At 35.9% G+C, this 24,620-nt stretch overlaps 1 protein-coding gene across 7 annotated transcripts in view; it reads left to right on the plus strand.

The window, feature by feature from the left end:
• The window catches only part of HERC2 (HECT and RLD domain containing E3 ubiquitin protein ligase 2), a 101,350-nt gene that overhangs the window by 29,005 nt on the left and 47,725 nt on the right, over window positions 1-24,620 (plus strand). For all 7 annotated transcript variants that reach the window (XM_072334393.1, XM_072334449.1, XM_072334421.1 and 4 more), the window contains exons 8-42: window positions 656-766; window positions 1,071-1,242; window positions 1,862-2,035; window positions 2,630-2,818; window positions 3,415-3,566; window positions 4,845-5,002; window positions 5,415-5,528; window positions 6,840-7,091; window positions 7,882-8,075; window positions 8,594-8,794; window positions 9,494-9,722; window positions 9,795-9,919; window positions 11,227-11,405; window positions 12,011-12,195; window positions 12,306-12,461; window positions 12,751-12,936; window positions 13,819-13,989; window positions 14,096-14,199; window positions 14,309-14,459; window positions 15,070-15,284; window positions 16,179-16,311; window positions 16,424-16,551; window positions 16,679-16,874; window positions 17,409-17,545; window positions 18,198-18,371; window positions 18,449-18,585; window positions 18,677-18,828; window positions 19,214-19,405; window positions 19,810-19,997; window positions 20,470-20,662; window positions 21,371-21,553; window positions 22,658-22,842; window positions 23,205-23,352; window positions 23,445-23,641; window positions 23,876-24,106. In XM_072334393.1, the coding sequence (XP_072190494.1) occupies window positions 656-766; window positions 1,071-1,242; window positions 1,862-2,035; window positions 2,630-2,818; window positions 3,415-3,566; window positions 4,845-5,002; window positions 5,415-5,528; window positions 6,840-7,091; window positions 7,882-8,075; window positions 8,594-8,794; window positions 9,494-9,722; window positions 9,795-9,919; window positions 11,227-11,405; window positions 12,011-12,195; window positions 12,306-12,461; window positions 12,751-12,936; window positions 13,819-13,989; window positions 14,096-14,199; window positions 14,309-14,459; window positions 15,070-15,284; window positions 16,179-16,311; window positions 16,424-16,551; window positions 16,679-16,874; window positions 17,409-17,545; window positions 18,198-18,371; window positions 18,449-18,585; window positions 18,677-18,828; window positions 19,214-19,405; window positions 19,810-19,997; window positions 20,470-20,662; window positions 21,371-21,553; window positions 22,658-22,842; window positions 23,205-23,352; window positions 23,445-23,641; window positions 23,876-24,106 (5,992 nt within the window). The remainder of the gene's footprint in view (window positions 1-655; window positions 767-1,070; window positions 1,243-1,861; window positions 2,036-2,629; window positions 2,819-3,414; window positions 3,567-4,844; window positions 5,003-5,414; window positions 5,529-6,839; window positions 7,092-7,881; window positions 8,076-8,593; window positions 8,795-9,493; window positions 9,723-9,794; window positions 9,920-11,226; window positions 11,406-12,010; window positions 12,196-12,305; window positions 12,462-12,750; window positions 12,937-13,818; window positions 13,990-14,095; window positions 14,200-14,308; window positions 14,460-15,069; window positions 15,285-16,178; window positions 16,312-16,423; window positions 16,552-16,678; window positions 16,875-17,408; window positions 17,546-18,197; window positions 18,372-18,448; window positions 18,586-18,676; window positions 18,829-19,213; window positions 19,406-19,809; window positions 19,998-20,469; window positions 20,663-21,370; window positions 21,554-22,657; window positions 22,843-23,204; window positions 23,353-23,444; window positions 23,642-23,875; window positions 24,107-24,620) is intronic.

A 24,620-nucleotide genomic window follows, 5' to 3' on the forward strand; every position in this document is an offset into this window, starting at 1 on the left:
TTTAAACGTGATTTAATTCTTATAAATTTTTAAGAAAAATCTAAACTTGAGTATTCTGAATCACTCTGTATACACCCACCCTAAAAATATTATATCATTAATTTAAGCTGGATCCATGAAAAGAAAGCTTTTGGTAATACAGTGCTTGTGTACACTTAATTGTGCCTTTCCTGTATAGTGATATAATGCAGACTTGTATGCGTAGGGAGGGAAATAAAGATAATCCCTTTAGACTTGGAGCATTCCCCTACTTTTACCTATTATAAGATGACTCTTAAGTGTACTCTTTTACAATTGTTCTAAAAAAATTTCTTTTGAATACTGCAGCTATTTCTTTACAGTAAGTATCATTAGGAATGTTTGTGTTTTACCTGTGGAAAAATGTGTTTTTCTTGTTCTTAGTATATTTAAGAGAGCTGAAGAATAGATGGTGAAGCCTGGGGCAGTTTAAATTCTAGTGTCACTCCAAAAAGAGCAGAAAAGCTAACTTTCTTAAGAAGAAAATCTAACACTTTCCACATATATTTTCATTAACAATTTTAAATTATTCTGTATGCTTAGTGGTTTTTGGTGTGCGTGAGATGCTTTTGATTAAGAAATATCTATTGTTTCTAGTTCCTTGTTAGCTAATTTATATTGTTTGATTTTTAAACAGAGATGTGCATGGAGCTCCCAGTACCAAAGGACCGGGAAACATTCCGTTGCAAGACCAGCACTTGGCGCTTGCTATATTGCTAGAACTGGCAGTGCAGAGGGGCACGCTAAGGTGGGTAGTGTGAGCACTCTGGTTTTTTAGCCATCATTGTTAATGGAATGCCTTGAGCAGCGCCTGTCTTCAGTTTTCTTTGGTTTTATGTAATTGTGACTCAAAGCACATGAACATTTTCTGTAATGTAGCTAAGTTAGCTAGATTGCAAAATCCATTTCTGATATTGTAATCTCTCTTTCAAATGGAAAGATGTGATTTCTGCTATTACTGAACTAAAAATGTAAAAAGTAACTTGTTAACCTAGAATGGTTTCCTGAGAAATGTTTACTAATGAAAGATGTAAACTTAATTTTTCTTTCAGCCAAATGTTGTCTGCAGTTATGTTGTTGCTTCAGCTTTGGGATAATGGAACAAGGGAGACTGATAATGAGCGATCTGCACAGGGAACAAGTGCACCCCTTCTACCTTTGTTACAAAGATTTCAGAGTATAGTGTGTAATAAAGACATGCCCAACTCTGAGGAAGAGATTCAGGTACTTACCCTTGGTTTATCTGTAAGGACAAATTTTATTGGCTGACTAAATTAACTAAAACAAAAACTATCCAAACAAAGTTCGGATTTACTTTAGCAGTAGCATTTTCCAGATGACGTGTGTGTGTGTGTGTGAATATGTGTGCATACATACATATGTGTATACCATTTACTAATGTTTGGCTTTCTTTGTACTTCTGCATTTCTTGAGTTAGGTGGAGGAGCTACGTAGTACAGTTATTGGTAAACATTGTGTTCTAGAGCTCATGCTTTTGTAATATGTAATTACAGACATAGCCTGTTATCTTTTCTGCATATTTGGATTGTTTTTAGCTTTGTTTGAAGCTAATTGAATTATAACTTTCAGCAGATATTATTGAGAATGTGAATGTAATAGAACTATTTACTGCATTTTATCAACTTTGTGTTTTATTCAGTTATTACTACAGTTATCACTATATTTTCTTAACACGTGCGTTTGAGATTTCCCTTCAGGAAAGAGTATATGCAGCGTTGAATCAGTTTATCTTGTGCAAATACTCCAGTATTTTCTGTATCTGTATGTTTAGCAGCATGGAAATACTCAAATTTTCTTCTGACTGCTTTCTTTTCTTTTTTAGCTGCTGACCTATCCTCTGAGCCCAAATGAAAGTTTTCTTAGGTATCTGACTTTACCACAGGACAATGAACTAGCAATTGATCTGAGACAAACGGCTGTTGTGATCATGGCCCACTTGGATCGTCTTGCCACTCCATGTATGCCTCCACAGTGTAGCTCTCCTACGTCTCATAAGGTTTGCAGCATCAAATTTAATGTATTTCCTAAGACGGTAACTAGTTTTCAGTTTCAAAGTTAGTAACCCTAAAGGTTGTCCAGTTTTCCTTTTTAATTTTCACAAGCTAACTTTGAGTTGCCTAAATTTGTTTTGAGATCTTTAATGGCATATGGAACTCTTTGAATCAGCCTAAGAATGTAATTGTGTGGCTTGGGAACCATTCTGTCTTATCACAACATCAGGGCTAATTCAGCTGTGTTTTCAGCTGTTCCCATTGTTTACCAGAGAAAATTCTCAAGACCAGACTTAGTATATGTTGGGTGCTTGACAAAAACAATAGAAATAACCAACAAATTCAGCTACCTCAAACCCCAGATAATGTTAAGTTTCCTGTGTTGAAAATTTCTGTACACTTGATTTGGATATTTACAGCGTATTCTGTTACAGGTTAAACTGATTAAGATGCATGCAAGTCTTTATTTCTGATACCCTGTTAATAGCTAAGCTTCATTGACTACTGACAGTAAACAAAAATAATAATAATCTTCTACACGCTTCTTAATTAAGTTACATGTTTCAAAATGAATGCTTACAGGATTTTTTACTTTCTAGGGTTCTTTACAGGAGGTCATTGCTTGGGGTTTAATAGGTTGGAAGTACTATGCTAATGTGAGTGGTCCAATTCAGTGTGAAGGACTTGCCAATCTTGGCGTTGTGCAGATTGCCTGTGCAGAGAAACGTTTTCTGATATTATCTAGGAATGGGCGAGTTTATACTCAAGCATACAACAGCGATACACTGGTGAGTTTTATCTGTCTGTTTTCAAATATGTGTTCTCTAAGGCATTATCACATACCATAGGTCTGCTGTTAAAACATCTTGGAAGAGTAGATGAAGGCATGCTGATTTTTCTGTGCTTCTGTTGCTGTTTTTGAATTTTCAGAAGTAGAGGCTTTGATCTCTTCCATTGGTTCGATTAAGTGTATCTAATTTCCATAGTTTCTGTCAAGCTAGAGGATTAGAGTACAGTGATAATTGCTTTCACTGATATGCTGGCCTTGGAAACAGCTCTAGAAATTGGCAGATATTAAATGTATTACAGTTCAGTAGCGTAACACTATTCTCAAACTGCAGTATCTTAAACAAAAATATTTGTCACTAAGATTGCCTCTAAGATAAACAGAATTTCATAAATATAGTTAGGACTTTGTAAGTATAGGAACAAAATAACTTCAGAGCATAGTCTTTATCAGATTTAAGTAGTAATTTGACCCTTTTTTTCCCTTAAGCTTACATTGATTTGTTAGATTTGACAGGTTTGATAAAGCCTTGGGAAAAATGTTCCCTGAAATACATGAGACGTTGTTATAAGTTAATTACTTTTGTTTGGCTCACAGGGACCACAGCTGGTGCAGAGTCTAGCTTCCAGAAATATTGTGAAGATTGCAGCACACTCTGATGGGCATCACTATCTTGCTTTGTCAGCAAATGGTGAAGTTTTCTCTTGGGGTTGTGGAGACGGTGGAAGACTAGGCCATGGTGATACAGTGTATGTAATAAATAAACCATCAGTTTTTTTTTGTCAGTGGTCTGAATTCACAGTATAAACTATCTGGTTGTGAATAGAAAAGTGCACATAAGAAGTATTACTGAAATATAGCACTCTACAATGAGTCCATGAGTGAAAGGTGAAATGCTCTCTGATCATAATTTATTAAAGGATGGATGTACCCTTTTAATCATTATCTGACAAATCAGGCAAGTAATAGACATTGTTAATAACCATGTTTCAGATGCTCTTCCACTTGTATAGTTGTGACCATTTCAGCAAGCAAATTAGCTGTTAGTTTTGGTGTAGTAACTGACCATTCCTATGTACATAAGGTGTTATGTGTTTTGTCATTATGGCAATTTGTGTGTCAAGAATTGCTTGCCATAATGACAAAACATGTAGCACCTTAAGTATGTACTTCAGAGAGTCCCATTAGATAAGCAGATTGAGATTCATAGCCTCGAAGACTTTGTTACTATACAAAACAAGATAAAATATAACTGTTAGTCCAATTTGTTTGTATAATTTGGTTTGATAATTTACTAGGTATTTTATATTTATGTTAAGCAATTCACTCACAGATGTGGTATTAAGTGAATTTTTTCTGCATATTTTCTTCTAATGTTCTTAGTTCTGTGTTTGTGCTACCTTCTGAAGTACTTACAGATAGAGGAAGTAGTAGTGAATATACTATTATCAGGCCTCTTATTCATGGTTTTTTGAATCCACAATGCATTTTTCTCTAGGAACATTGATTCAGATGTCAGAGTTTGATTGTCTTTACAAATGCAGTAGTGTTACATACATCATTTCTCTTGTGTCCCCCACATTGAACAGTGACACTACTGTTCTCCTCTTGTGTAGGAGCTGTCATGAAAAGGAGTATTCCGTAAGAGTGCACGTCAGTATATTTTAGTGGTTATATTTTCCCCCAGTGTTGAATGCCCTGTAAAGCATTGAATTACTACACTAAGATTAGAACTGTCATAAAATTATTTGCTTAGAAATAGCATATAAAGGTAATAATTTTATAGTAGGCTAAATTATTTTTGAAAAACACTTCCTTAGTGTAATTGGAAATTAATATAGTAGTTTTCAGACATTCCCTTCAGTGGTTTTTATGCTGTTGAACAATCTGAACTTTATTTTTGGCTTATAACTCTATTTTGGTTCCTTAGACTGCTGATAAGATTTGTAGGTAGGACTACATGAGTTATTTTCTACCAAATTTGTCCCACCATCATCCACTCATCAGATGACTTTCTCTTTCAATAGCCCTCTGGAGGAACCAAAATTGATATCTGCTTTATCTGGAAAGCAAGCTGGGAAACATGTTGTTCATATCGCCTGTGGAAGCACTTACAGTGCAGCCATTACTGCTGAAGGAGAGCTGTATACATGGGGACGAGGAAACTATGGAAGGCTTGGTCATGGTATGTTAAAATCAGTTGTTTGTCAAATAATTGTTAGTGCTTCTCTCAAACAATCTTTTATCCAACCTACCTATGATTGATTTGAGAAGCCTGCATGGTTTCTTACATTGTGAGAAGGATTGTGTCAAAACTGCTAAATCTCTGAATTCTGGATGGGGAAGAAAAGTCCGCATTGTTGTCCATTCCCTTCCTTGGGAAGCAAAAACTATCTCGTAGGTTAAATCTGTATTGAATATCTAAGAAATCATATGGGAGCTCAGTCATGATACTCAAATCTGAAAACAAATAACTCACCCCCAACTCCTCATCCCCTCAAATAAGAAAGCATTCAAAACCAACCAACCAAAAGCAAACAGAAGAACCCACCAAGCATTCTTGGTTTTACTAATCAGAGAACTATTTTGTTTTGAAGGTTCCAGTGAAGACCAGACCATCCCAATGCTGGTCACGGGGCTGAAAGGTCTCAAAGTTATTGATGTATCATGTGGAAGTGGAGATGCTCAGACTCTTGCAGTTACTGAAAATGGTTAGTAGCAAAATAAAACACTTAAGCTTATTTTTTCTTTCATTCTAAATATGCTTTATTTCATTCTAAGTAGATAGTGTGTGTGCTTGTTTATAGTGGCTTAAATTCTTTGAAAATTTTAAGCTGAAATTCTTTTTGGGGAGACACATCAATGTGCATTTATCTGTTTTACATATAATCTGTACAAATTTATATAGACATGTATGTATTCAATATATTCATTTAGAATACGCAAATTTATATTTAAATTTGTTTTACATACATTTTAGATAGCTATGTAAATATATAATAGATAAACAAAATATTTAGTGTATATACATCTACATTTTATGCATTGTCCAATTAAATAACTCATGTTGTCACAACAGCAAGATTCTCTGCATTAACCCATGGGAAGTGCCAAAGGGAGGTTCTATTGGAAGTGGAATTCCCAGCATCCCAGAACTATATGCCTGGTTTGAAACAGATTCAGAATGTGAATGACCCAAGTCATTCTTTAGAAAGGAAATAAGTCTAGGAAGGTAGTTGTTCTATTAAAATATAACTGGTTGTGGTGATATGCACAATTTAAAAGCTGAGATTTGCTCTTCCAGAAGGTGAAAACCTAAATTTGAATATTTTTTTTAATTGATTCCCTTCTTGCATGCTTTCATTGCTTACTAGATTACTTTACAGACTAACTTATACAAGGAAGAAAGGTAAACACTCTAGAGTGTAAAACAAAGCTTTCTTTTCAGACATGCATAGGTTTACTGGTCTTGAAATGTGATTTATGCAATTGCAGAATGACTTAACGATTTCTAAATTTCCTACTTAAGGCCTGGATTCAGTAGTGTGTTTCAAAAGATGGTGATAACAGACAATGGCACTTTTCATTTCATTTTGTGAAATGGTTGAATGACAAGAACCGAAAGTGAAGAAATCAGCTTTCATAGACAATTTGACTATTCACTGTGGCGCAAGAACATTTTGCGTGTTCTTATTAACTGTAGCCACTTGATTCACAACAATTTCTCTCCTGCATATGCTTTTCAGAAGGACTTTTTGCATACTGGTGAACTTGAAGTGAGTTATGTTTTTACGTGTAGTTTTGTCAACATGAGAACTTTAGATCAAGAATTGCTGTTCAGATCTTTCTCATTCTTCTTATTTTCATGAACTATTAGACATGAATTCATAACCGATACTCCTGAAGTATAATTTGAAAATTGTGCTAATTATAGAATCTCAGAACTTGCTTATCAGAGCAGATAATTCTTTAAAAAGAAAAAGCTGTGCAATATTTCTGATTTTCTTTCTCTTGTTTTAAAGGCCAGGTGTGGTCTTGGGGTGATGGCGATTATGGAAAACTAGGAAGAGGAGGCAGTGATGGCTGTAAGACTCCCAAGTTGATAGAAAAGCTCCAAGACCTGGACATTGTGAAAGTACGCTGTGGAAGTCAGTTTTCTATTGCTTTAACCAAAGATGGCCAGGTTTACACCTGGGGTAAAGGTGACAATCAGAGGCTTGGGCATGGAACAGAAGAACATGTTCGATATCCCAAACTACTGGAGAGCTTGAAAGGTAATTATCAGAGGTGGAACGTGTTTAGTTGTTGATGGAACCTTTAACTGGACACTGATGACCTAAACAATAAGAGTGACAGTACCATATATTCTACTGTCATACTTTATGCTGGGCTAGTGGCTCTGAAAAAGGTAATAATGCGTATTTCCCATCTTTTCTGCCTTTTATGCCTTTAATTTCAGCAGGCTCAGAGCCACTATGTTACTTTAAATGCTGTTTGTCTTTATGTTGTACTTACTTAATGTTTTTCTTTAGTTAGATTCACAGAAGAATTCTTGTATAAGATGTGTATTTTTTGTATCATTACACAAGTATTTTTCTCTGGTTTGTAACAGGGGGAGTTAGTTCTTGAATTTGATAGAAACCTGTAGGAGAGGATGTGAAAGAAACCTCTTTAGTTTCACTAACTTTCCTAAAACTGTTGTTCATATGCAGCGTGTGGTCTAATTGAAACTAACGAGTATGATAAAACTTTGCAGTCTTGGTGTATAGATGGGGAGTTCTTCTAATAAATGTTTCCTGAATAAGTTTCCTAGTAAAAGGGGTACAACATAGAAGGAGTTTGTTTTGAACTCGTGCACTTCCAAATTTCAGTTGTTTCTTAAGAAACTTGAAGTATCTCCTTGATTTTGCTTTTGCTGTGCTTTTCCAATACACTACTATTGGCATCCATAACATGCTGACATTGAAGTATAGCTGTAATTAACACAATTCTCGTTACCTCCAATACTCTTCTATTAGTGATTGTAATCTAAGTTATGTTATCAATACTTGACTGACTTTTCAGGAAAAAAAGTGATAGATGTGGCAGCTGGATCTACTCATTGTTTAGCACTGACTGAAGATAGTGAAGTGCATAGTTGGGGGAGCAATGATCAGTGTCAACACTTTGACACTTTACGGATCACTAAACCAGAGCCTGCAGCTCTCCCAGGATTAGACACAAAGCATATTGTTGGAATCGCTTGTGGACCTGCTCAGGTAAGTTTTATTTTTGAGTTGTTAATAGTGATTTGTCTTTGTCTTTCTCTAGGGCTAGTTTTGTATGCTAATCACAGTTTCTCTTTCAGTGCTTGCATGACTTCTCTTATTCTTATTTTTTATTTTGAATAGATGAAAGCTTGGTAAAAAACAGATCATGTGCAATTGCTTCACCAAAAAGAGATGACTAGTTTTCCCTATGGATGTTCTGAGAAATAGTGGTATTTATCAACTCCATCCCAATACAGCAGTTGAAAACCTATGTAGCTGAACATTTACTAGAGCAAAGATAGTGAGATATTTGGATTGCCATAACAGCACTTTGGAAAATGTGATAATAATGGCATTAGTAAGGTTTTGTGTTTACATATAGAAATGCAAGCAGACATGCTTATGTAATTTCATCATCTTCTGTTACCATCCAAAAGCAGTAGTATGAAACTATTATCTATCTTTAATCAGTTTTATTATTTCTGAGGAAATAGCAGTTGAATTTTGCATTTCTTTTCAACTTGTAGAGTTTTGCTTGGTCATCGTGTTCAGAATGGTCAATAGGCTTGCGGGTTCCTTTTGTGGTGGATGTTTGCCCCATGACATTTGAGCAGTTAGATCTTTTACTGAGGCAAGTGACAGAGGGAATGGATGGCTCTTCTGACTGGCCTCCGCCTCAGGAAAAGGAGTGTATGGCTGTGGCGACATTAAACCTTCTAAGGCTTCAGGTACCTTCAGCTTCTTACACACTGAGCATTCAGTGAAATAAATATTACAGTAAATTTAATGGAGATAGCAGATTTAATGTGCTTTAAAATGTTTTTATTGATTAAGAAAATGAAATAAATACAATATCACTTTCTACTCCCTGAAATTTTGCAGCTAATGGTTCTTTTAACTGTGACTTTCCTTAGTTTACAGATCAAAAATATCTCTTGTCACCTCCTTTTCCTTGGAAAGCTTTCCTTCACTTCACAGTGTTTTGATCTTATTAAATATGAACTATAAAAAATAAAATGTAAATAGCTTAGGTTTTGTATGCACTTTGGGACTTTGAGCGTTTCTAATAGTTTTAAATAGCATTTCCAAAAGAGTTTGTCCTCTTTAGAAGACACCTACACTTGCTGAAGATGAGTTACATTTTCTGGTGTAATTTAGCAATGGAGAAAATACTTACATTACTCTTTAGGTTACTGAGGTTCAGAATTTTAGGGGTGTAATTCATAGTCTCTGGTTATTCATTCAAATTTAGTACAAGTTTATGCAAGCCAGCATTTCCCCATGAAATTTTACAGATTTGCAGATGAAATGTATTATATCTAGGTCAGTGAGCTTACTCACTGGCTCTAGGGCTGACTTGTTTTTTCAGTTCCGTGTCTCTTCCTTGTTAAAATTTACCCTTCTTTTTCTTTTTTCCCTTTTTTCAGCTTCATGCTGCCATTAGTCACCAGGTGGATCCAGAATGTCTTGGCTTAGGTTTGGGCGGTATATTGCTCAATAGCCTTAAACAGACAGTGGTAACACTAGCAAGCAACGCCGGTGTTCTTAACACTGTGCAATCCGCCGCTCAAGCAGTGCTGCAGAGTGGATGGTCCGTGTTACTGCCAACAGCAGAAGAGCGAGCTCGGGCTCTCTCAGCGCTCCTACCCAGTGCAGGTTGGTCTTAAGATGAAAACCTCTTTGGTGCTCACCTTTCTAGGTGATTAATAGTTTTTTTTCTGTTCTTAGTTTCAGGGAATGAAATGAATGTAAGTCCAGGCCGTAGATTTATGATCGACCTCTTGGTGGGCAGCTTGATGGCTGATGGAGGCTTAGAGTCTGCACTAAATGCTGCCATTACTGCAGAAATACAGGTATGCTTCAGCAGCTTGACAGTTATGTATAAATAGAGTAAGAAGATATTTCAAGTGGAATTATCCTCTCTTGACCTGAAACTTGAAATGTGAGCCAGTGTTTGTTTGAAGATATGAATCATGTTCTCCTTTTTAGAAGAGTGTTTCTTATTGTTGCCTAGAGTGATGAGTTTAGCAACTGTAAGAAATATTTTCATAAAGCTTTGCGGGAGAGGCATAATTTCTCTAGGTGCTTTAGAACTTCCTGTGGATTTCTTGAGTTCTTTGCTTTCTTGATTCCAACTATACTTTTCCAGCAGGAAACATCATCACTGTTACTTAAGAATTCAAGATGAATTATTTGCAATATTGCATATTTCTATAGGCTCAGTTAACTGGTTCAAGTGTTCAACACGCTGTGACTAGTTATACAGTAGATAAAAGAAATATTTTGCATATATTGCCTTCTCCAGTATGCTCTTAGAGGTGGGACATCCTATTTACAGACTGCTTTAGTTTGCTGTGTTTATGTGTACCTGTGAAAGCGTGTTAATATGTCCTAATGTATTTCCTTTTTGTTTTCTCTCCACTGTTGGTAAATGAGGAGGGTTTTAATACAGAGGAAATATGTGCATTAAGTTTTGCTTTATGCATTTGTATTAGCAATTAGTACTAGCATTAGTATTTTTTTTTTTTAACATTTAAAGACATGCAAAGCCTTTTAATTCTTAGCCATGTCTACTAGGACATGTGTACGTGATGGTGTAGATCAGAGATGCCTGAGCTAGCTATAAATATAAGCTGAAAGTGATCTAAGATGGTAGCATACAGCACTGCGCAGGCTGATTTTGATTCATTGAAACTTGGGTAAATTAGTCTCCACAGAGTTCTGCATGTCTATATTTCAGTAACAGATCTAACCCAGGTTCTGCAGTGGACTGGATTTGTTACGTTTATAAATAGAGAGTGAACACGCCTTCATTTTTAAACTGCACTACAGGTGCTGTCACGTCAGAACATTCACAGAATAGAAATAAATTGTTAACTTGGTTTGGTGTAAGCAGAATTCTGACTTTGCCTAACCTTGTTTCCCCCTTGCTTATTCTTTTTATGTTATGATCATTTAAAAAAACAAACAAAAAATCCCATCCTGTATAATCTGTATGGAAAACAATGTACATATTTGTCGTGTGAGAATTGTTTCATTTCTGGCATAGGTAGAAGTAATTTTATCTTATTTTCGTGAATACTTACTTTACTTTAGTAAAATGTTTCATAATCATAATTGCATTTTTTTGCATTTTCTTCTACTTGTTTCACATTTTTAGGATATAGAAGCAAAAAAAGAGGCACAAAAGGAAAAAGAAATTGATGAACAAGAAGCAAATGCATCTACGCTTCATAGGAGTAGAACTCCATTGGACAAAGACCTTATTAATACTGGAATCTATGAATCTGCAGGAAAGCAAAGTTTACCATTAGTTCAGTTAATTCAGCAGTTACTTAGGTAATTTCTTCAAATTTATTTTCTTTTTGTACAGGAGATCTGTTTTGAGAGACATTTTATAAGCTAGTCAACTTAAGGACAACTAGTGAGCAGTCTTCTGCTAGAATTTTAGTGACTACTGTCACTCTTAAGAATAGAAAGATCTGCGTGGATGTATTCAGAAACGAATGTTTGCATCAAGGAATCCAGCTGGGGCTTTAGATGAGGCAGAAATCAGAGTTCTAAGTTCTTGACAGTGAGAAAGAATTGTTGAATATGTGACCTTTAGGATTCTGAGTATTTAACGTATAGTAGAGTACTTCTTCACTAATTGTGATGGTAGCCATGTAATTAACCAGTACTGAGACTCTTCTGAACTCAATTGTGTCAGTGCAGACAAGTTTTTATAGTGCCTAATGACAAAGATTGATGTATTTTAAATACATTCACAAAAAAACCTTGAGTTTTTGGGTACTATAGTGCAAACAAAGGGACACCATCCTACAAAAAAAAATTATGTTTCTTGTATGTTGGTGAGAAATTCCAGCAAAAGCTTAAGCTGGTTTTCTATGGCCTGTCATTCCTATTAACTCTTAAGTACTTTACAAAACTTGTGTACCAATTAGGAACATCGCATCACAGACGATAGCCAAACTGAAAGATGTTGCTCGTCACATTTCTTCCTGCATGGACCATGAACATTTTAGCAAAGAGAGATCTGCTTCTCTGGACCTGCTGCTCCGTTTTCAGCGTCTACTTGTTAGTAAACTTTATCCAGGAGATTGTGTTGGGCAGGTCCCTAATACATACAGTAAGTTACCTTCAAAGAGGGATTGCATTTTAGAAGAGTGTGATAGTATTTGAAGTCTTTCTTAAACATGACTCTGGTTGTTTTCTGTGCTTTTCCTGCTTTTTATACAGGTCCTGACCAATTAGGCGTTGGCTCTTTACTGAAGAAATACACTGCTCTTTTGTGCACACACATCAGTGATATACTTCCTGTGGCAATCAGCATTGCTTCTACTAGTCATAGGCATTTTGCAGAAGTATCTTATGTTGTAGATGGCGATTTAACAGGTGAGTTGTTATTAGCTGATCCCCTTCCCTCTGATAAGATAATAACATGATGTTAATGTTCTTGAAAGTGTTAAAAGTGTTAAAAATAAATAAAATTAGAAAAAGGAGTCTAATTAATATTTAAATTGATAAGAGAGAAGGAGAGCAAATTTAATGGGGGAGAGAAAAGATCATTGTACTAAAGTAGTAATAGAAAGTAGAACGTGTTGCCTGGTGATTTACTTGCATGATGCTACAAATCCAAGTCTTTAAATAAATCTGAATACTGGCTGTGTTTTCCATGCTTTAGGCATCCTTCTTCCTGAATTGGTAGTATCTATAGTGCTACTCCTCAGTAAAAATGCTGGATTAATGCAGGAAGCTGGTGCTATCCCTCTGTTGGCTGGTTTGCTTGAACATCTAGACAGATTTAACCATTTAGCCCCTGGGAAGGAAAGAGATGACAATGAGGATTTAGCGTGGCCTGGAATAATGGGTATGTACAAATACTATCTGGACTATTTATTTCTGTTTTCTTTAAGTAGCTATGTGAATTGGTGACTGTTCACAAACAACTCTTGGGAGGGGAGTTCTGCTTACAGTATAAAGTTCTATTAACCAATTCATTTGGCGGTCTTTCTGCCAGTAAACTATTAATATATGTTTAAGGCAGGTTAAATGCAGCTTTTCAGAAAAGTAGATCACAGTATTTAGCATTTTGTGTAATTTACAAGATCCCATTTCATTTTGGCATTTTGAGCATTAAAATTCGAACACAAGTAGTACTTTCATGCTTTTTGTTATTAATCCTATCTCTGCTTTGTGATGTAGACTGTGAAAATACGCATCTCTTACTGAGCTCTTCACTTGTGACATTTCTTGTCTGGTTGAAATTACCTGTAGCTTGAAATAGAGTTTACTCATAAATAGATTGAAAGACTTCTAACATGTATACGTAACTTTGCCTTTTTATTTAAAAATTATGGATTTAAACTGAAACTAAATGCGTATGAAACATCTTGCAGGAAAGCATGTACTAAACTGAAGTAATTCTCAGAAAAATTAAATAGAGCAGTGGTATGCCAGAACAGTGGTTTTACTGTTCTGCCTCCAAACAGAAACAGCTGTGTAGCTGTGCAATGCCTGATCAGTGTGACATTGATCATTACTGCATAAAACAGGGCATAGACACAGTTTAATCACATACTATACATACAGGAATATGTTAATAGTTATTTTGACTTTTGATCATGTCAAAAGACAGGCAACCTTTGAGTAGAAGTAAAGAGTTTGGGATTAAATGACTATTAAAAAGATGTCCAGAAAAGCTTTTCTGTGTTTCTGTTGATAAATTCTCTGTTCTGTTTTGTACCCATAGGTTCATTTTTTACTGGCCAGAGCTGCAGAAATAATGAGGAGGTAACACTTATACGTAAGGCTGATCTAGAGAACCACAACAAAGATGGAGGATTTTGGACAGTGATTGATGGGAAAGTGTATGATATAAAGGACTTTCAAACCCAGTCTTTAACTGGCAATAGTATACTTGGTGAGAATCAGCATCTGAATTCAAGGCACAAGTAACTTCTGCTTCAAAACTAGATGGCATAAGCAGACTTTTAGATACTGTACTCACTGCTTCATTCTCTCATTAGCTCAGTTTGCAGGTGAGGACCCGGTTGTTGCTTTGGAAGCTGCTTTGCAGTTTGAGGACACACGAGAGTCAATGCATGCCTTCTGTGTTGGCCAGTATATGGAGGTAAAAATGTTATAGTAGATGTACAGTTCCTGAAGTAAAGTATTACTTTGCTTTCAGTATTCTTGTTGGAACTGTGTACTAGATTTCAACTCATCTTTCTTTTGACCAGCCTGACCAGGAAGTGATTTCAACACCAGATCTCAGTACTTTATCATCACCTTTAATAGACACAGAAAGAAATTTGGGTCTTCTCCTTGGATTACATGCGTCTTACCTAGCAATGAGTACACCACTTTCTCCTCTGGAAGTTGAATGCGCAAGTAAGCAAAACATTATTTTGATTGTCAAAGCATGCAAAAAAGTAAAGCCAAATTAACATATTGTATTGAGTTCTTCAGAGAATAGCAAAATTAGAGCTCTTTATTCTTAGCATTAGTTACCAGTGCGCTCATCAAGGTCCAAGCATTTAGCAAGATATAGATAAGAATTACGTGATAATTTTGAACAATTAAGCATCAAGTATTTAGTAATATGCAAAAGGCAGAGAATGTTGAAAGAGAAAGCTGCGTAACTGCTATCTGTGTAGTCAAGCTCACTCACTGTAGAATGCCTGAAGCATCTGGTGTTGGATTATATCATGTTGAATACCTTAATTTTAGTGACTAGAACGTATACTTCTATATTAACCACAGAAAAATAGTTAAGGCCATACATATTATCTCTAAACATGTGATGCGATGGCAGCTTTGCTACTTGACTGTTTCTTAGTTATAGAATCCTATTTTAGTCTGAAAAAGGTTCAGCAAATAGAAGAGGTGCTAAACCTTCTGTACTGAGCTGTATGTGCTTTCATTTCCAGGATTTGCTCAGTCTTGGCAGTTAAGCTTTCATCAGAATTTATATTTGCTTTTTTTTTTTTTTAATTTTTAGAATGGTTGAAGTCATCTATATTTTCTGGAGGCTTGCAAACTAGTCAGATTCATTATAGTTACAATGAGGAAAAGGATGAAGACCACTGCAGTTCACCTGGGAACACAACCCCAAACAAATCAAAACTATATTCACATCGATTAACTCTGAGTGACCATTCGCAACCCTTTCTCCAAGCTATTGCAGATAATAATATTCAGGATCACACAGTGAAGGTAAGCCCTTGGTAATAAAGTGGTGCTGAAGGCTGACAGCAGTGTCATGAAGTATTCTCGTTGATGAAAATTCTCTGAAAGTTATAGCAGACAATACAAGTTGTTACTTCAGAATTACTCTTCTGTGAAAGGAATGAGCAAGTACAAGCAATGAGTAAAATTTGCTTTAGTCCACTTAATTTTCTAGCAGTACCATTTTTTTCTTCTGATTTTTTGAGTGGAAGAACTAAAATCATAAGTGTATTCTTATGGGTTAAAAAAAACATTACTTGTGATCTCAGACTTTAGTATTATCGACAGATAATGCTGACCTCCTTTTGAACTAAGGTGTGTTTCTCTTAGTCAAAGTGTGCATGCGTTTTGGATGGTAAGTGTATGTATACCTTAGTTTAAAATCCCTCTGCACTTGTGGGCTCAGGTCCTCCTCAGGAGGAATCATAGATATTAGGACTTTAAGATTTTTAATAATTACTGTCTTTTGTAACACCTTCAGAATTTCTAACTTTTTGATTTCAGCTTCTTTACCAAAAGAAAAAAAAAGAGCCAAAACACAACACAAAGTCTTCGGGGAGGATGGGATAGTAATAACAGTGAGTCAGGAAAAGGCTATTAAAAATTGTGTTGAGTGTCCTGGCTATCTCAGGGAGAGGTAAAATCAAAGGTATACCGATGTTACTGTAGACATGTTGTGGTATTCATACAAAAAGAAAGATACTGGGTGTTCTTTGTAGTATTGGGTTGCTGTTTATTAAATAGTGCAAATTGTGTGGTATCTCTGACTTTCACATGTTAGTTCAGGCTGTGAAAATTATTTTAATGCTGGATGGTATATTTTGGATCCTTTCGTTATGCTTAAAACCAAAGTTAAAAAGTGGCTTTTCTGTGTCTTTGTAGGATTTCTTGTGTCAAATAGAGAGATACTGTAAACAGTGTCACTTAACGACACCAATCACTTTCCCTCCTGAGCATCCTGTGGAAGAAGTAGGACGTTTGTTATTGTGTTGCCTTTTGAAACATGAAGACTTGGGTAGGTAGACTTGTGTCAAAGCTGTCAAAACCGACTACAGTTCAGAGCAGTTTGAATTATATTATAAATAATTTTGGAAATGTACATTCAGAAATTGTCTTTCCCCATTAAGGTCATGTGGCATTGTCCCTTGTTCATCCTGGTACCCTTGGAGTTGACCAAGTGAAACACAAAACCTTACCAAAATCTGTAGTGGATGTGTGTCGTGTTGTCTACCAAGCAAAATGTTCACTGATTAAGGTAAGCCATTCACCTATTGAATTTTAGGTTATTTTTCATTAAGTGGTTTTATTTAAGCAGTTACTTACCCTATTTTAAAATTGCATATTAAAAAGTAATTGAATCTTTCAATGATTTTTTTTTACAGACCCATCAAGAACAAGGACGTTCTTACAAAGAAGTTTGTGCTCCTGTCATTGAACGTTTAAGATTCTTATTCAATGAGTTACGTCCTGCAGTGTGCAATGATCTCTCCATAATGTCTAAGTTTAAACTTCTGAGTTCTTTGCCCAGATGGCGGAGAGTAGTTCAAAAAATAATTAGAGAAAAGAGAAAAAAAAGAGGTAATGCAATGTTAATACTGTATTTTCTTTGATACAGTAAAAATTAAGCTCATTTCAAAGTTGTCTGTACTTTTTGAGACTTGCTTTCTGCTGCATTTTCGTGCTGTCAAAATCAATGGTTACATGTCAGTTTTTAGAGGAAAATCAGGCAGGGGAGAGAAATTTAAGTGTTAAAAGTGATCATTCACTATCAGTTCTTCTGAATTGGTTTTAGTACAGTTCAACTAGAAACTTATTTAAAAATCATGTTGTATTAAAGCAGTGTAGTCAGAGAACTGTTCAGCTGTAAGTCAATTAATGTGAAGAAAAAACACTCAAGTGCTTTCAGATTGGTCTTTCTAGATATAAGCTTACTGCAGTTATTTCCAGATCTAATTTTATAATAGTTAGATTGAGGATTCACCTAGAGTGCCCTTTCAGTTTATCACAGGCAGATCTTACACATTCTGTATTGTCAGTTGATTGTGTAAACTTGAAAATGTGATACTGCAAATACCGTGAGATTGTAAAAAGGAGTAATTTTTTTATTGTTAGTACCAAAAAAATCTGAATCTGCTGACGTGGAAGAATCCAAAATTGGAAATGAAGAGAGTGACTTAGAAGAATCCTGTGTTGTTCCTCACAGTCCTGTACCTATAGATAAAAGGCCCATGCCAATCAAATCACCCAAGGTAGGATATCAGATTTTAGATCAATGCTATAAATGAGAATAACAAGATGGAAAAAATTTAGCTGAAGTTGTGACTGCCATAAATTGACATTTAATATTTTGATAATGATGTTTGGGATATATAACTAAATATGGTGCATTGTTTCAGTAAAACTTGGAATAATTCTTAACAATAAGCTTGGGTACTGAACAGATATTTAGAATATGTAAATTGAATATGTTCAGAAGTGTTCAAATAAAGCTTTGTGTCATTGTTGCCCAGGGACCTGGTGGAGTCATCGTCCCTGGAGGTGTTTTAGAACAGGGTAGAGGTACTACTTAGGGACATGGCTTAGTGGGTGATATTGGTGGTAGGTGAACGGTTGGACTAGATGATCTTAGAGGTGTTTTCCAACCTTGGTCATATAGTGATAAAAGCAGTGATGAGTTGCTTTCTATTTTCTGAAGAGTAATGAATTTGAAATGTTATGTAGCATTTTTAAAAAGGTAGATAATGATTTAGAAATATTTTCATGTTTTTTTTTTTTTTTTACTGGCCTTGAATAATTTCTATTTCTCCTCCTAGTATTTTAAGTTTGGACATGATTTTATGTGAAATAACTTGTGTTCAGTAATTTAAAAATTATTAAATGTCTTACCTTCATATTTTACAGGATAAGTGGCAGCCGCTTTTGAGTACAGTTACAGGTGTCCACAAGTACAAGTGGCTGAAACAAAACGTCCAAGGCTTGTATCCACAGTCTGCACTCCTTAACACAATTGTTGAGTTTGCACTTAAAGAAGAGCCAGTAGATGTAGAAAAAATGAGAAAATGTTTATTAAAACAGGTAAAGTGGATGAAAATGGGCATTACTGTATCAGCGATCTACAGATGTACAGTATTTTTTCTTTTTCCCTTTTGCAGCTGGAAAGAGCAGAAGTTCGTCTGGAGGGAATAGACACTATTCTCAAATTGGCAGCAAAAAATTTTTTGCTTCCATCTGTACAATATGCAATGTTCTGTGGATGGCAGAGGCTTATTCCAGAAGGAGCCAATATAGGGTAAAACTTTTTGTTTTGTTTTGCTTAATTTTGCTTTCACAATTCAGAGAGGAGAAAGAAATACTTCTTTTGTTGTTTTTCTTACGTGAAGGGAACCTCTTACGGACTGCTTGAAGGATGTTGATCTGATACCACCTTTTAACAGAATGCTCCTAGAGGTAACTTTTGGAAAACTGTATGCGTGGGCTGTTCAGAATGTCCGGAACATCTTGCTGGATGCCACTGCAAAATTTAAAGAGCTAGGTGAATCTCTTGTTGTTGTTGTTGGCTGGGGATAAAACTGTTTTAAGCTAACACAATTGCATTTATTTTTTAAATTCCCAGTAATTAGAACTCTAAAATTAACTCCCTTGCTTTCTGATGAGAAATATTGTGACTTCCTGTCTGTCCTCCACCAAACCCCAACTTGCTTTTCTAAATTTATGGCAGTGTTGCTTGTTTTCTGGCAACATTACTCATTAGTGGTATTTTACCATTAAAATCTAAATTGTTGCAAAAAGTTTCGTGGAAGTTGAGCTTGTAAGTTCTTAAAGCCAAGTGTGGAATCAAGACATACTTGAAGCCACCAATCAAACAAATTTTATCTGTATCTTCCAAATGTCAACTGGCTTTCTTATTTGTGTGTTAGGTGTGCAGCCTGTTCCTCTGCAAACAATTACCAATGAGAATCCAGCAGGACCAAGTCTTGGAACTATTCCACAAGCACGTTTCCTGCTGGTCATGCTCAACATGTTGACACTGCAGCATGGAGCTAATACCTTGAGTCTTCTTCTTAACTCTGGTATGCTAGCACTGACACAAACGACTCTGCGGCTGATAGGTATGAGAAATTCTGGTTTCTTGGTGTTTGGAAGTAATCATGTTTGCGTGTTTGTCTACCCAAACTACTTAAAGATAGTACTTCAAGCTATTCACCCCTATTCCTGCTGCAAAAAAGCACATAAGTACTTGTGAATTAACTAGAATTCACACAGGAGCTTTAGCTGCTTTTCTTGGACAGTAGGAAATAGTTGTTTCTGTACTTAACTGGATTTTTCATATGAAGTTCTTTCCAAAAAGTTTATGTTACGCAAACTACTTGCCTACTGATGAATAATGTTACCTGTTCATCAGAATTAAGTATTTAGAGCCCCTTGCATTCAAAATCATTATATCCCTTTATTTCTCAATGACAAGTGTCATTGTAAAAATTTGGAATTTTTTTTCTCCTTTTTTTTTTTTAAGGACCGAGTTCTGACAATATTGAAGAAGATATGATTGCATCTTCTCATGGAGCTTCTGCCACAGTCCTAGAAGAATCAAGAAAGGAAACTACACCAGTTCAGCTCCCTGTTTCTGGACCAGAGCTGGCAGCCATGATGAAAATTGGTACCAGAGTGGTGAGAGGGGTAGACTGGAAATGGGGTGATCAGGTACAACCTCTTTCATACAGATTTGGGTGTGTTAAAATATAAAGTTCATATGTTTTAAAATTTTGTGTCCAAATGTTTTTACATTTTAAAGTTCTGGAGGCTTAAAACGAAATAGATTATTTGTTTAATTTCATTTTAGAAGATGAATTTTTTTGTTGTTGTTGTGAGAAAGTTCTGAGTCATGGTTTGAAATGAAATAGGACCCCATGCTTACTACATAATATCCAATTTGAACTAAGTGTGTGGAACTTACGTTGTACAATGTAAAGTAGATTAAATCATGAATATTTCTGCAGTTCACTGGACAATTTCTGTAAAGGACTCTGAAATGTTTTCTTATTGTACACCAAATTTTGAAATTTTCCTGAACGTTTACTACCTAATCTTTAGGTTAGCAGCAAAAACGTGCAGTAGAACTTTGATTATGAAATAATATTGTTAATTTATAACCTGAAGTGTTCTTTTCTGTCAGGATGGGCCTCCTCCAGGTTTGGGTCGTGTAATTGGAGAATTGGGTGAAGATGGCTGGATTAGAGTGCAGTGGGACACTGGAAGTACAAATTCCTACAGAATGGGGAAGGAGGGAAAATACGATCTCAAACTAGCAGAGCCACCACCAGCAGCTCAGCCCACAACTGAGGATTCAGACACTGAGGATGATTCTGGTAAGGAAAAACAAACAAACCAAAAAAAAAACAGCTACCCAAAAGCCACTGAAAAACAACCAGACTGAGATGGTGTTTGGTTTTGTTTTTTGTTTTTCTTCTTTTTAAATAAAACTGGAGGCACAGTTTCAGTTGAATTCCAAAATTGACATTTTGTAATATGAAAAAAGCTTCGCTTACAGGAGAAAATGTTGCATCTAACAAGAATAATTTAATAGGTGTAGATTTCTGACTAGAATCTTTCATAAAATATATTTAGCATGAGAAAAGAGGATGGAAAAGGTTAGTGTTGTGTTTGTTGCATATTTGTGGGGCTGAAGAAAACATGATTATGCAGTTGAAAAATAGTTGGTTACCGATATTAGGAGGTATACGTTGGAACGTTTGTTTATGCCATTCTGAATTGTGGTTTTTACATGGCCTAACTGTATAGTCTATTCAGAGTTCTTGTCTGCTCTTCCCGTCACATTCTGAATTTCTTCAAAGCAGTTTGCTGCTGGAGCAAATGTTCGAATTATTTGCACAAATTATCTGGTTTATAATTTGCCCTTGTAATTGGAAATAAGGGCTCTTCATGTTAAGAAAAGGATGTTCTGTCTGAGTTTCTCATATCTTATTTGTTTCAGAACATTTGAACTTTTGTATATATTTGGGAAATACAATAACTTGATACTACTGTATATTTTCGCCTTTTGTTTCTTCCTTCAGAAGGAGAACAAGTTGAAAGGAATCTTCACCCTACGTCCATGATGTTGACAAGTACTGTGAACCTCTTGCAGACATTGTGTCTCTCTGCTGGTGTCCATGCTGAAGTCATGCAGAGTGATGCTACTAGGACTTTGTGTGGTCTACTACGTATGCTTGTGGAAAGTGGTACAATAGATAAATCAGGTATATTATATAGACAGAGTCTGATTCAGCATGTCTCTGTTTTGTTTTATTGCCTAATGAACTACTTCTGGTGCTAGCTTATAATTTTTTAAGGCTAAAAAGTGTGGTTTTGGACATTCAGTTGTTAGCAGACATGACAAATAAGTTTTCTTAGGACATAAGCAGGACTAGCAGGGGAAATGTATGAGATGCTGAGACAATGAATTTCCTAGCAGTCTCTCTTTTTGTGAGAACATTGTTACTGGATAAATTGTACATGTTTCCTAGTTCTGTAATTTCAAGAATAGTACTGTTTTGTTGTTTCAACTTTTTGAGTAATTAATGGTGAGAACTGTTTTAAAGGAATATTTAAAGGGGTGTTAACTGTTTCTGAAGGCATATTCACCTCACACTGAGTACTGTGTTCTGTTTTGGGAACCTCAGTACAGAAAGGACATTGAGGTGCTGGAGCAGGTCCAAAGAAGGGCAGCAAGGCTTGTGAAGGGCTTGGAGAATATGCCCTATGAGGAGAGACTGAAGGAACTGGGGCTGTTTAGCCTGGAGAAAAGGAGGCTGAGGGGAGACCTTATTGCTCTTTTCCAGTACCTGAAAGGTGCTTATAGTGAGAGTGGGGTTGGTCTCTTCTCTCTGGTGACAAGTGACAGGACGAAGGGAAATGGCCTCAAGTTGCACCAGGGTAAATTTAGGTTGGATATCAGGAACAGCTTCTTTACAGAAAGGGTAGTTAAACACTGGAATAGGCTCCCCAGGGAGATGGTTGAGGCATCATCTCTGGATGCTTAAAAACTGTTTGGATGTGTTGCCCAGGGACATGATTTAGCGGAGGGTTGTTAGTTAGGGTAGGATGGTTAGGTTGTGGTTGGACTTTATGATCTTTAAGGTCTTTTCCAACCTGAGAAATTCTGTGATTCCTTGATTAAGGATGCTAGTTACAGGCTCTGAAATTTAAGTTAATAGTTATAAGAACAGTTTTATATATTCTGTGTTATAATTTGTCAAAAAAAAAACATGAAAAACCAAAGCCAAACTCCAGCCTTTAATATATATGGAATTACATAGTCGGTGGAAATGTTAACTGTTACAGATGTATCTTTCTATTTTTAGCTTCCTTGCCAAATAAACTGGTTTATAAAGAACAGCACAGGAGCTGGTGCACATTGGGTTTCATTCGGAGTATAGCACTCATGCCTCAGATGTGCAGCACTCTAAGTACATCTCAGTGGATAACTTTGCTAATGAAAATTGTTGAGGGGCATGAATCCTTCACTGCTGCTTCACTACAAAGACAGGTAACATGTGCATTTCAAAAATTATCTTTAAAAAATGAAAAGATAATGAAAAGAAAGACAACAAGGTGGGAAACGTCCTTATGTGTTTTAGTCTTATGTCACTTATGTTTCTCCCACTCTGTGTTTTCTACACTAAATATTGCAGAGGGGTTGGATTCACTTAAAATGTGACAATAAAGCATATTTTAACATATTCCTTAGCAAACCAAACAGAAATCACAGAGCTACTGTAGCCAGAAAGAAGTCACTGTGATAGAGAATACTACAGAGGAAGGTCAACTTGTTAAATATACTTCTTCTATACTTAATGTTTAAGAATTTGGTAACTGACTGGAGTGACGCTAATTTTGTTCTCTTTTTAGATTCTTGCTGTGCATTTATTGAAAGCAGTACTTCCATCCTGGGATAAAAACGAAAGGTCAAGAGATATGAAATTTCTGGTGGAAAAACTGTTTGGTTTTTTAGGCAGCCTGCTTAGTACTTGTTCTTCAGATATCCCACTACTCAGAGGTAGAGGAGTTTTTCTCCAATGGTTTATTTTTATGTATGGAAAATGTGTGCTTTAAACTGATAACTGTTGTCTGACTGCTTTTTCTTTTCAGAATCCACTCTGAGAAGGAGAAAGGCCAGACCCCAAGCATCTCTAACTGCAACTCACAGTAGTACTTTAGCAGAAGAGATAGTGGCACTGCTGAGGACACTCCATTCGCTGAGCCAGTGGAATGGACTCATAAACAAGTACATCAACTCTCAGCTAACCTCCATCACCCACATCTTTGCAGGAAAACAGTCAGAAGGGGTAGTTTCCACGTTTTAAAATAAGCTCATTTTTATAGCAATGTTTATTTTGAAATGATAAATATTAAATGTAAACAATATTAAGCTTAATTTTGAAACCATTTTTTAATATTTATAAATGTATGTGTTTGTGTTGTAATTTTTAAATTGAAGTGTGTATAATTAACTTTTTTATTTTAAAGCAGATCGAAGTATATGTTTTCTCCCTACAGTTAATTTTATTGTTCTTTGCTAGGCTGTTTTGGATGACTACTTTCCTGACACTGAGAATCCAGAGGTGGGAGGCCTAATGGCAGTGCTAGCTGTGATTGGTGGCATAGACAGTCGCTTGAGACTGGGTGGTCAGGTGGTTCATGATGAATTTGGAGAAGGCACAGTGACGCGCATCACTCCGAAAGGGAAAATCACTGTGCAGTTCTATGAGATGCGAACATGTAGAGTGTGCCCTCTGAATCAACTAAAACCAGTAAGTTTGTTTTATTGGGACTTCAGTACAGGGAAGGGTGTGTTTTTGTGAAATTAAAGGCACTGTTATGATGCAAAGAAAATATTAATTCTTTGTTGAGTAAATACTTTGACATTCAAGATCTGCAGTGCTCTGAATGCTAACCTAGGATCATTTGTTGGGGAGCTGAGGAAAACGGATTTAAAGTGGAGTGCTTGACTTGAACTAAAATATCAAGTCCTGACATAGATCTTGTCTGAGAAAAGCTCATTTATTTGTCCTTATTTGCTAACTAGTGTAGAAACTCTTAGGTGTTTTCACTTGAACCTTAATCTCAAGTTGGTAAGTATGGATTTAGTGAATGCACAACCAACGTGTATAGTCAACTTCAGAGACTGAAGTTCCTCCTTGCTCTAGCTGTGTTTCCAGTACATGCTTAGGAGTTTGGTAGGGAATATAAGTCTTTCCAGTTCTTTCTGGGGAAGAACAATAAGACAGATGTTGATTCTTCCTTTTTCTTAGTTAATAAAAATTT

The sequence above is a fragment of the Excalfactoria chinensis genome, chromosome 1 (genome assembly GCF_039878825.1).
Source record: "Excalfactoria chinensis isolate bCotChi1 chromosome 1, bCotChi1.hap2, whole genome shotgun sequence".
Taxonomy (NCBI): domain Eukaryota; kingdom Metazoa; phylum Chordata; class Aves; order Galliformes; family Phasianidae; genus Excalfactoria; species Excalfactoria chinensis.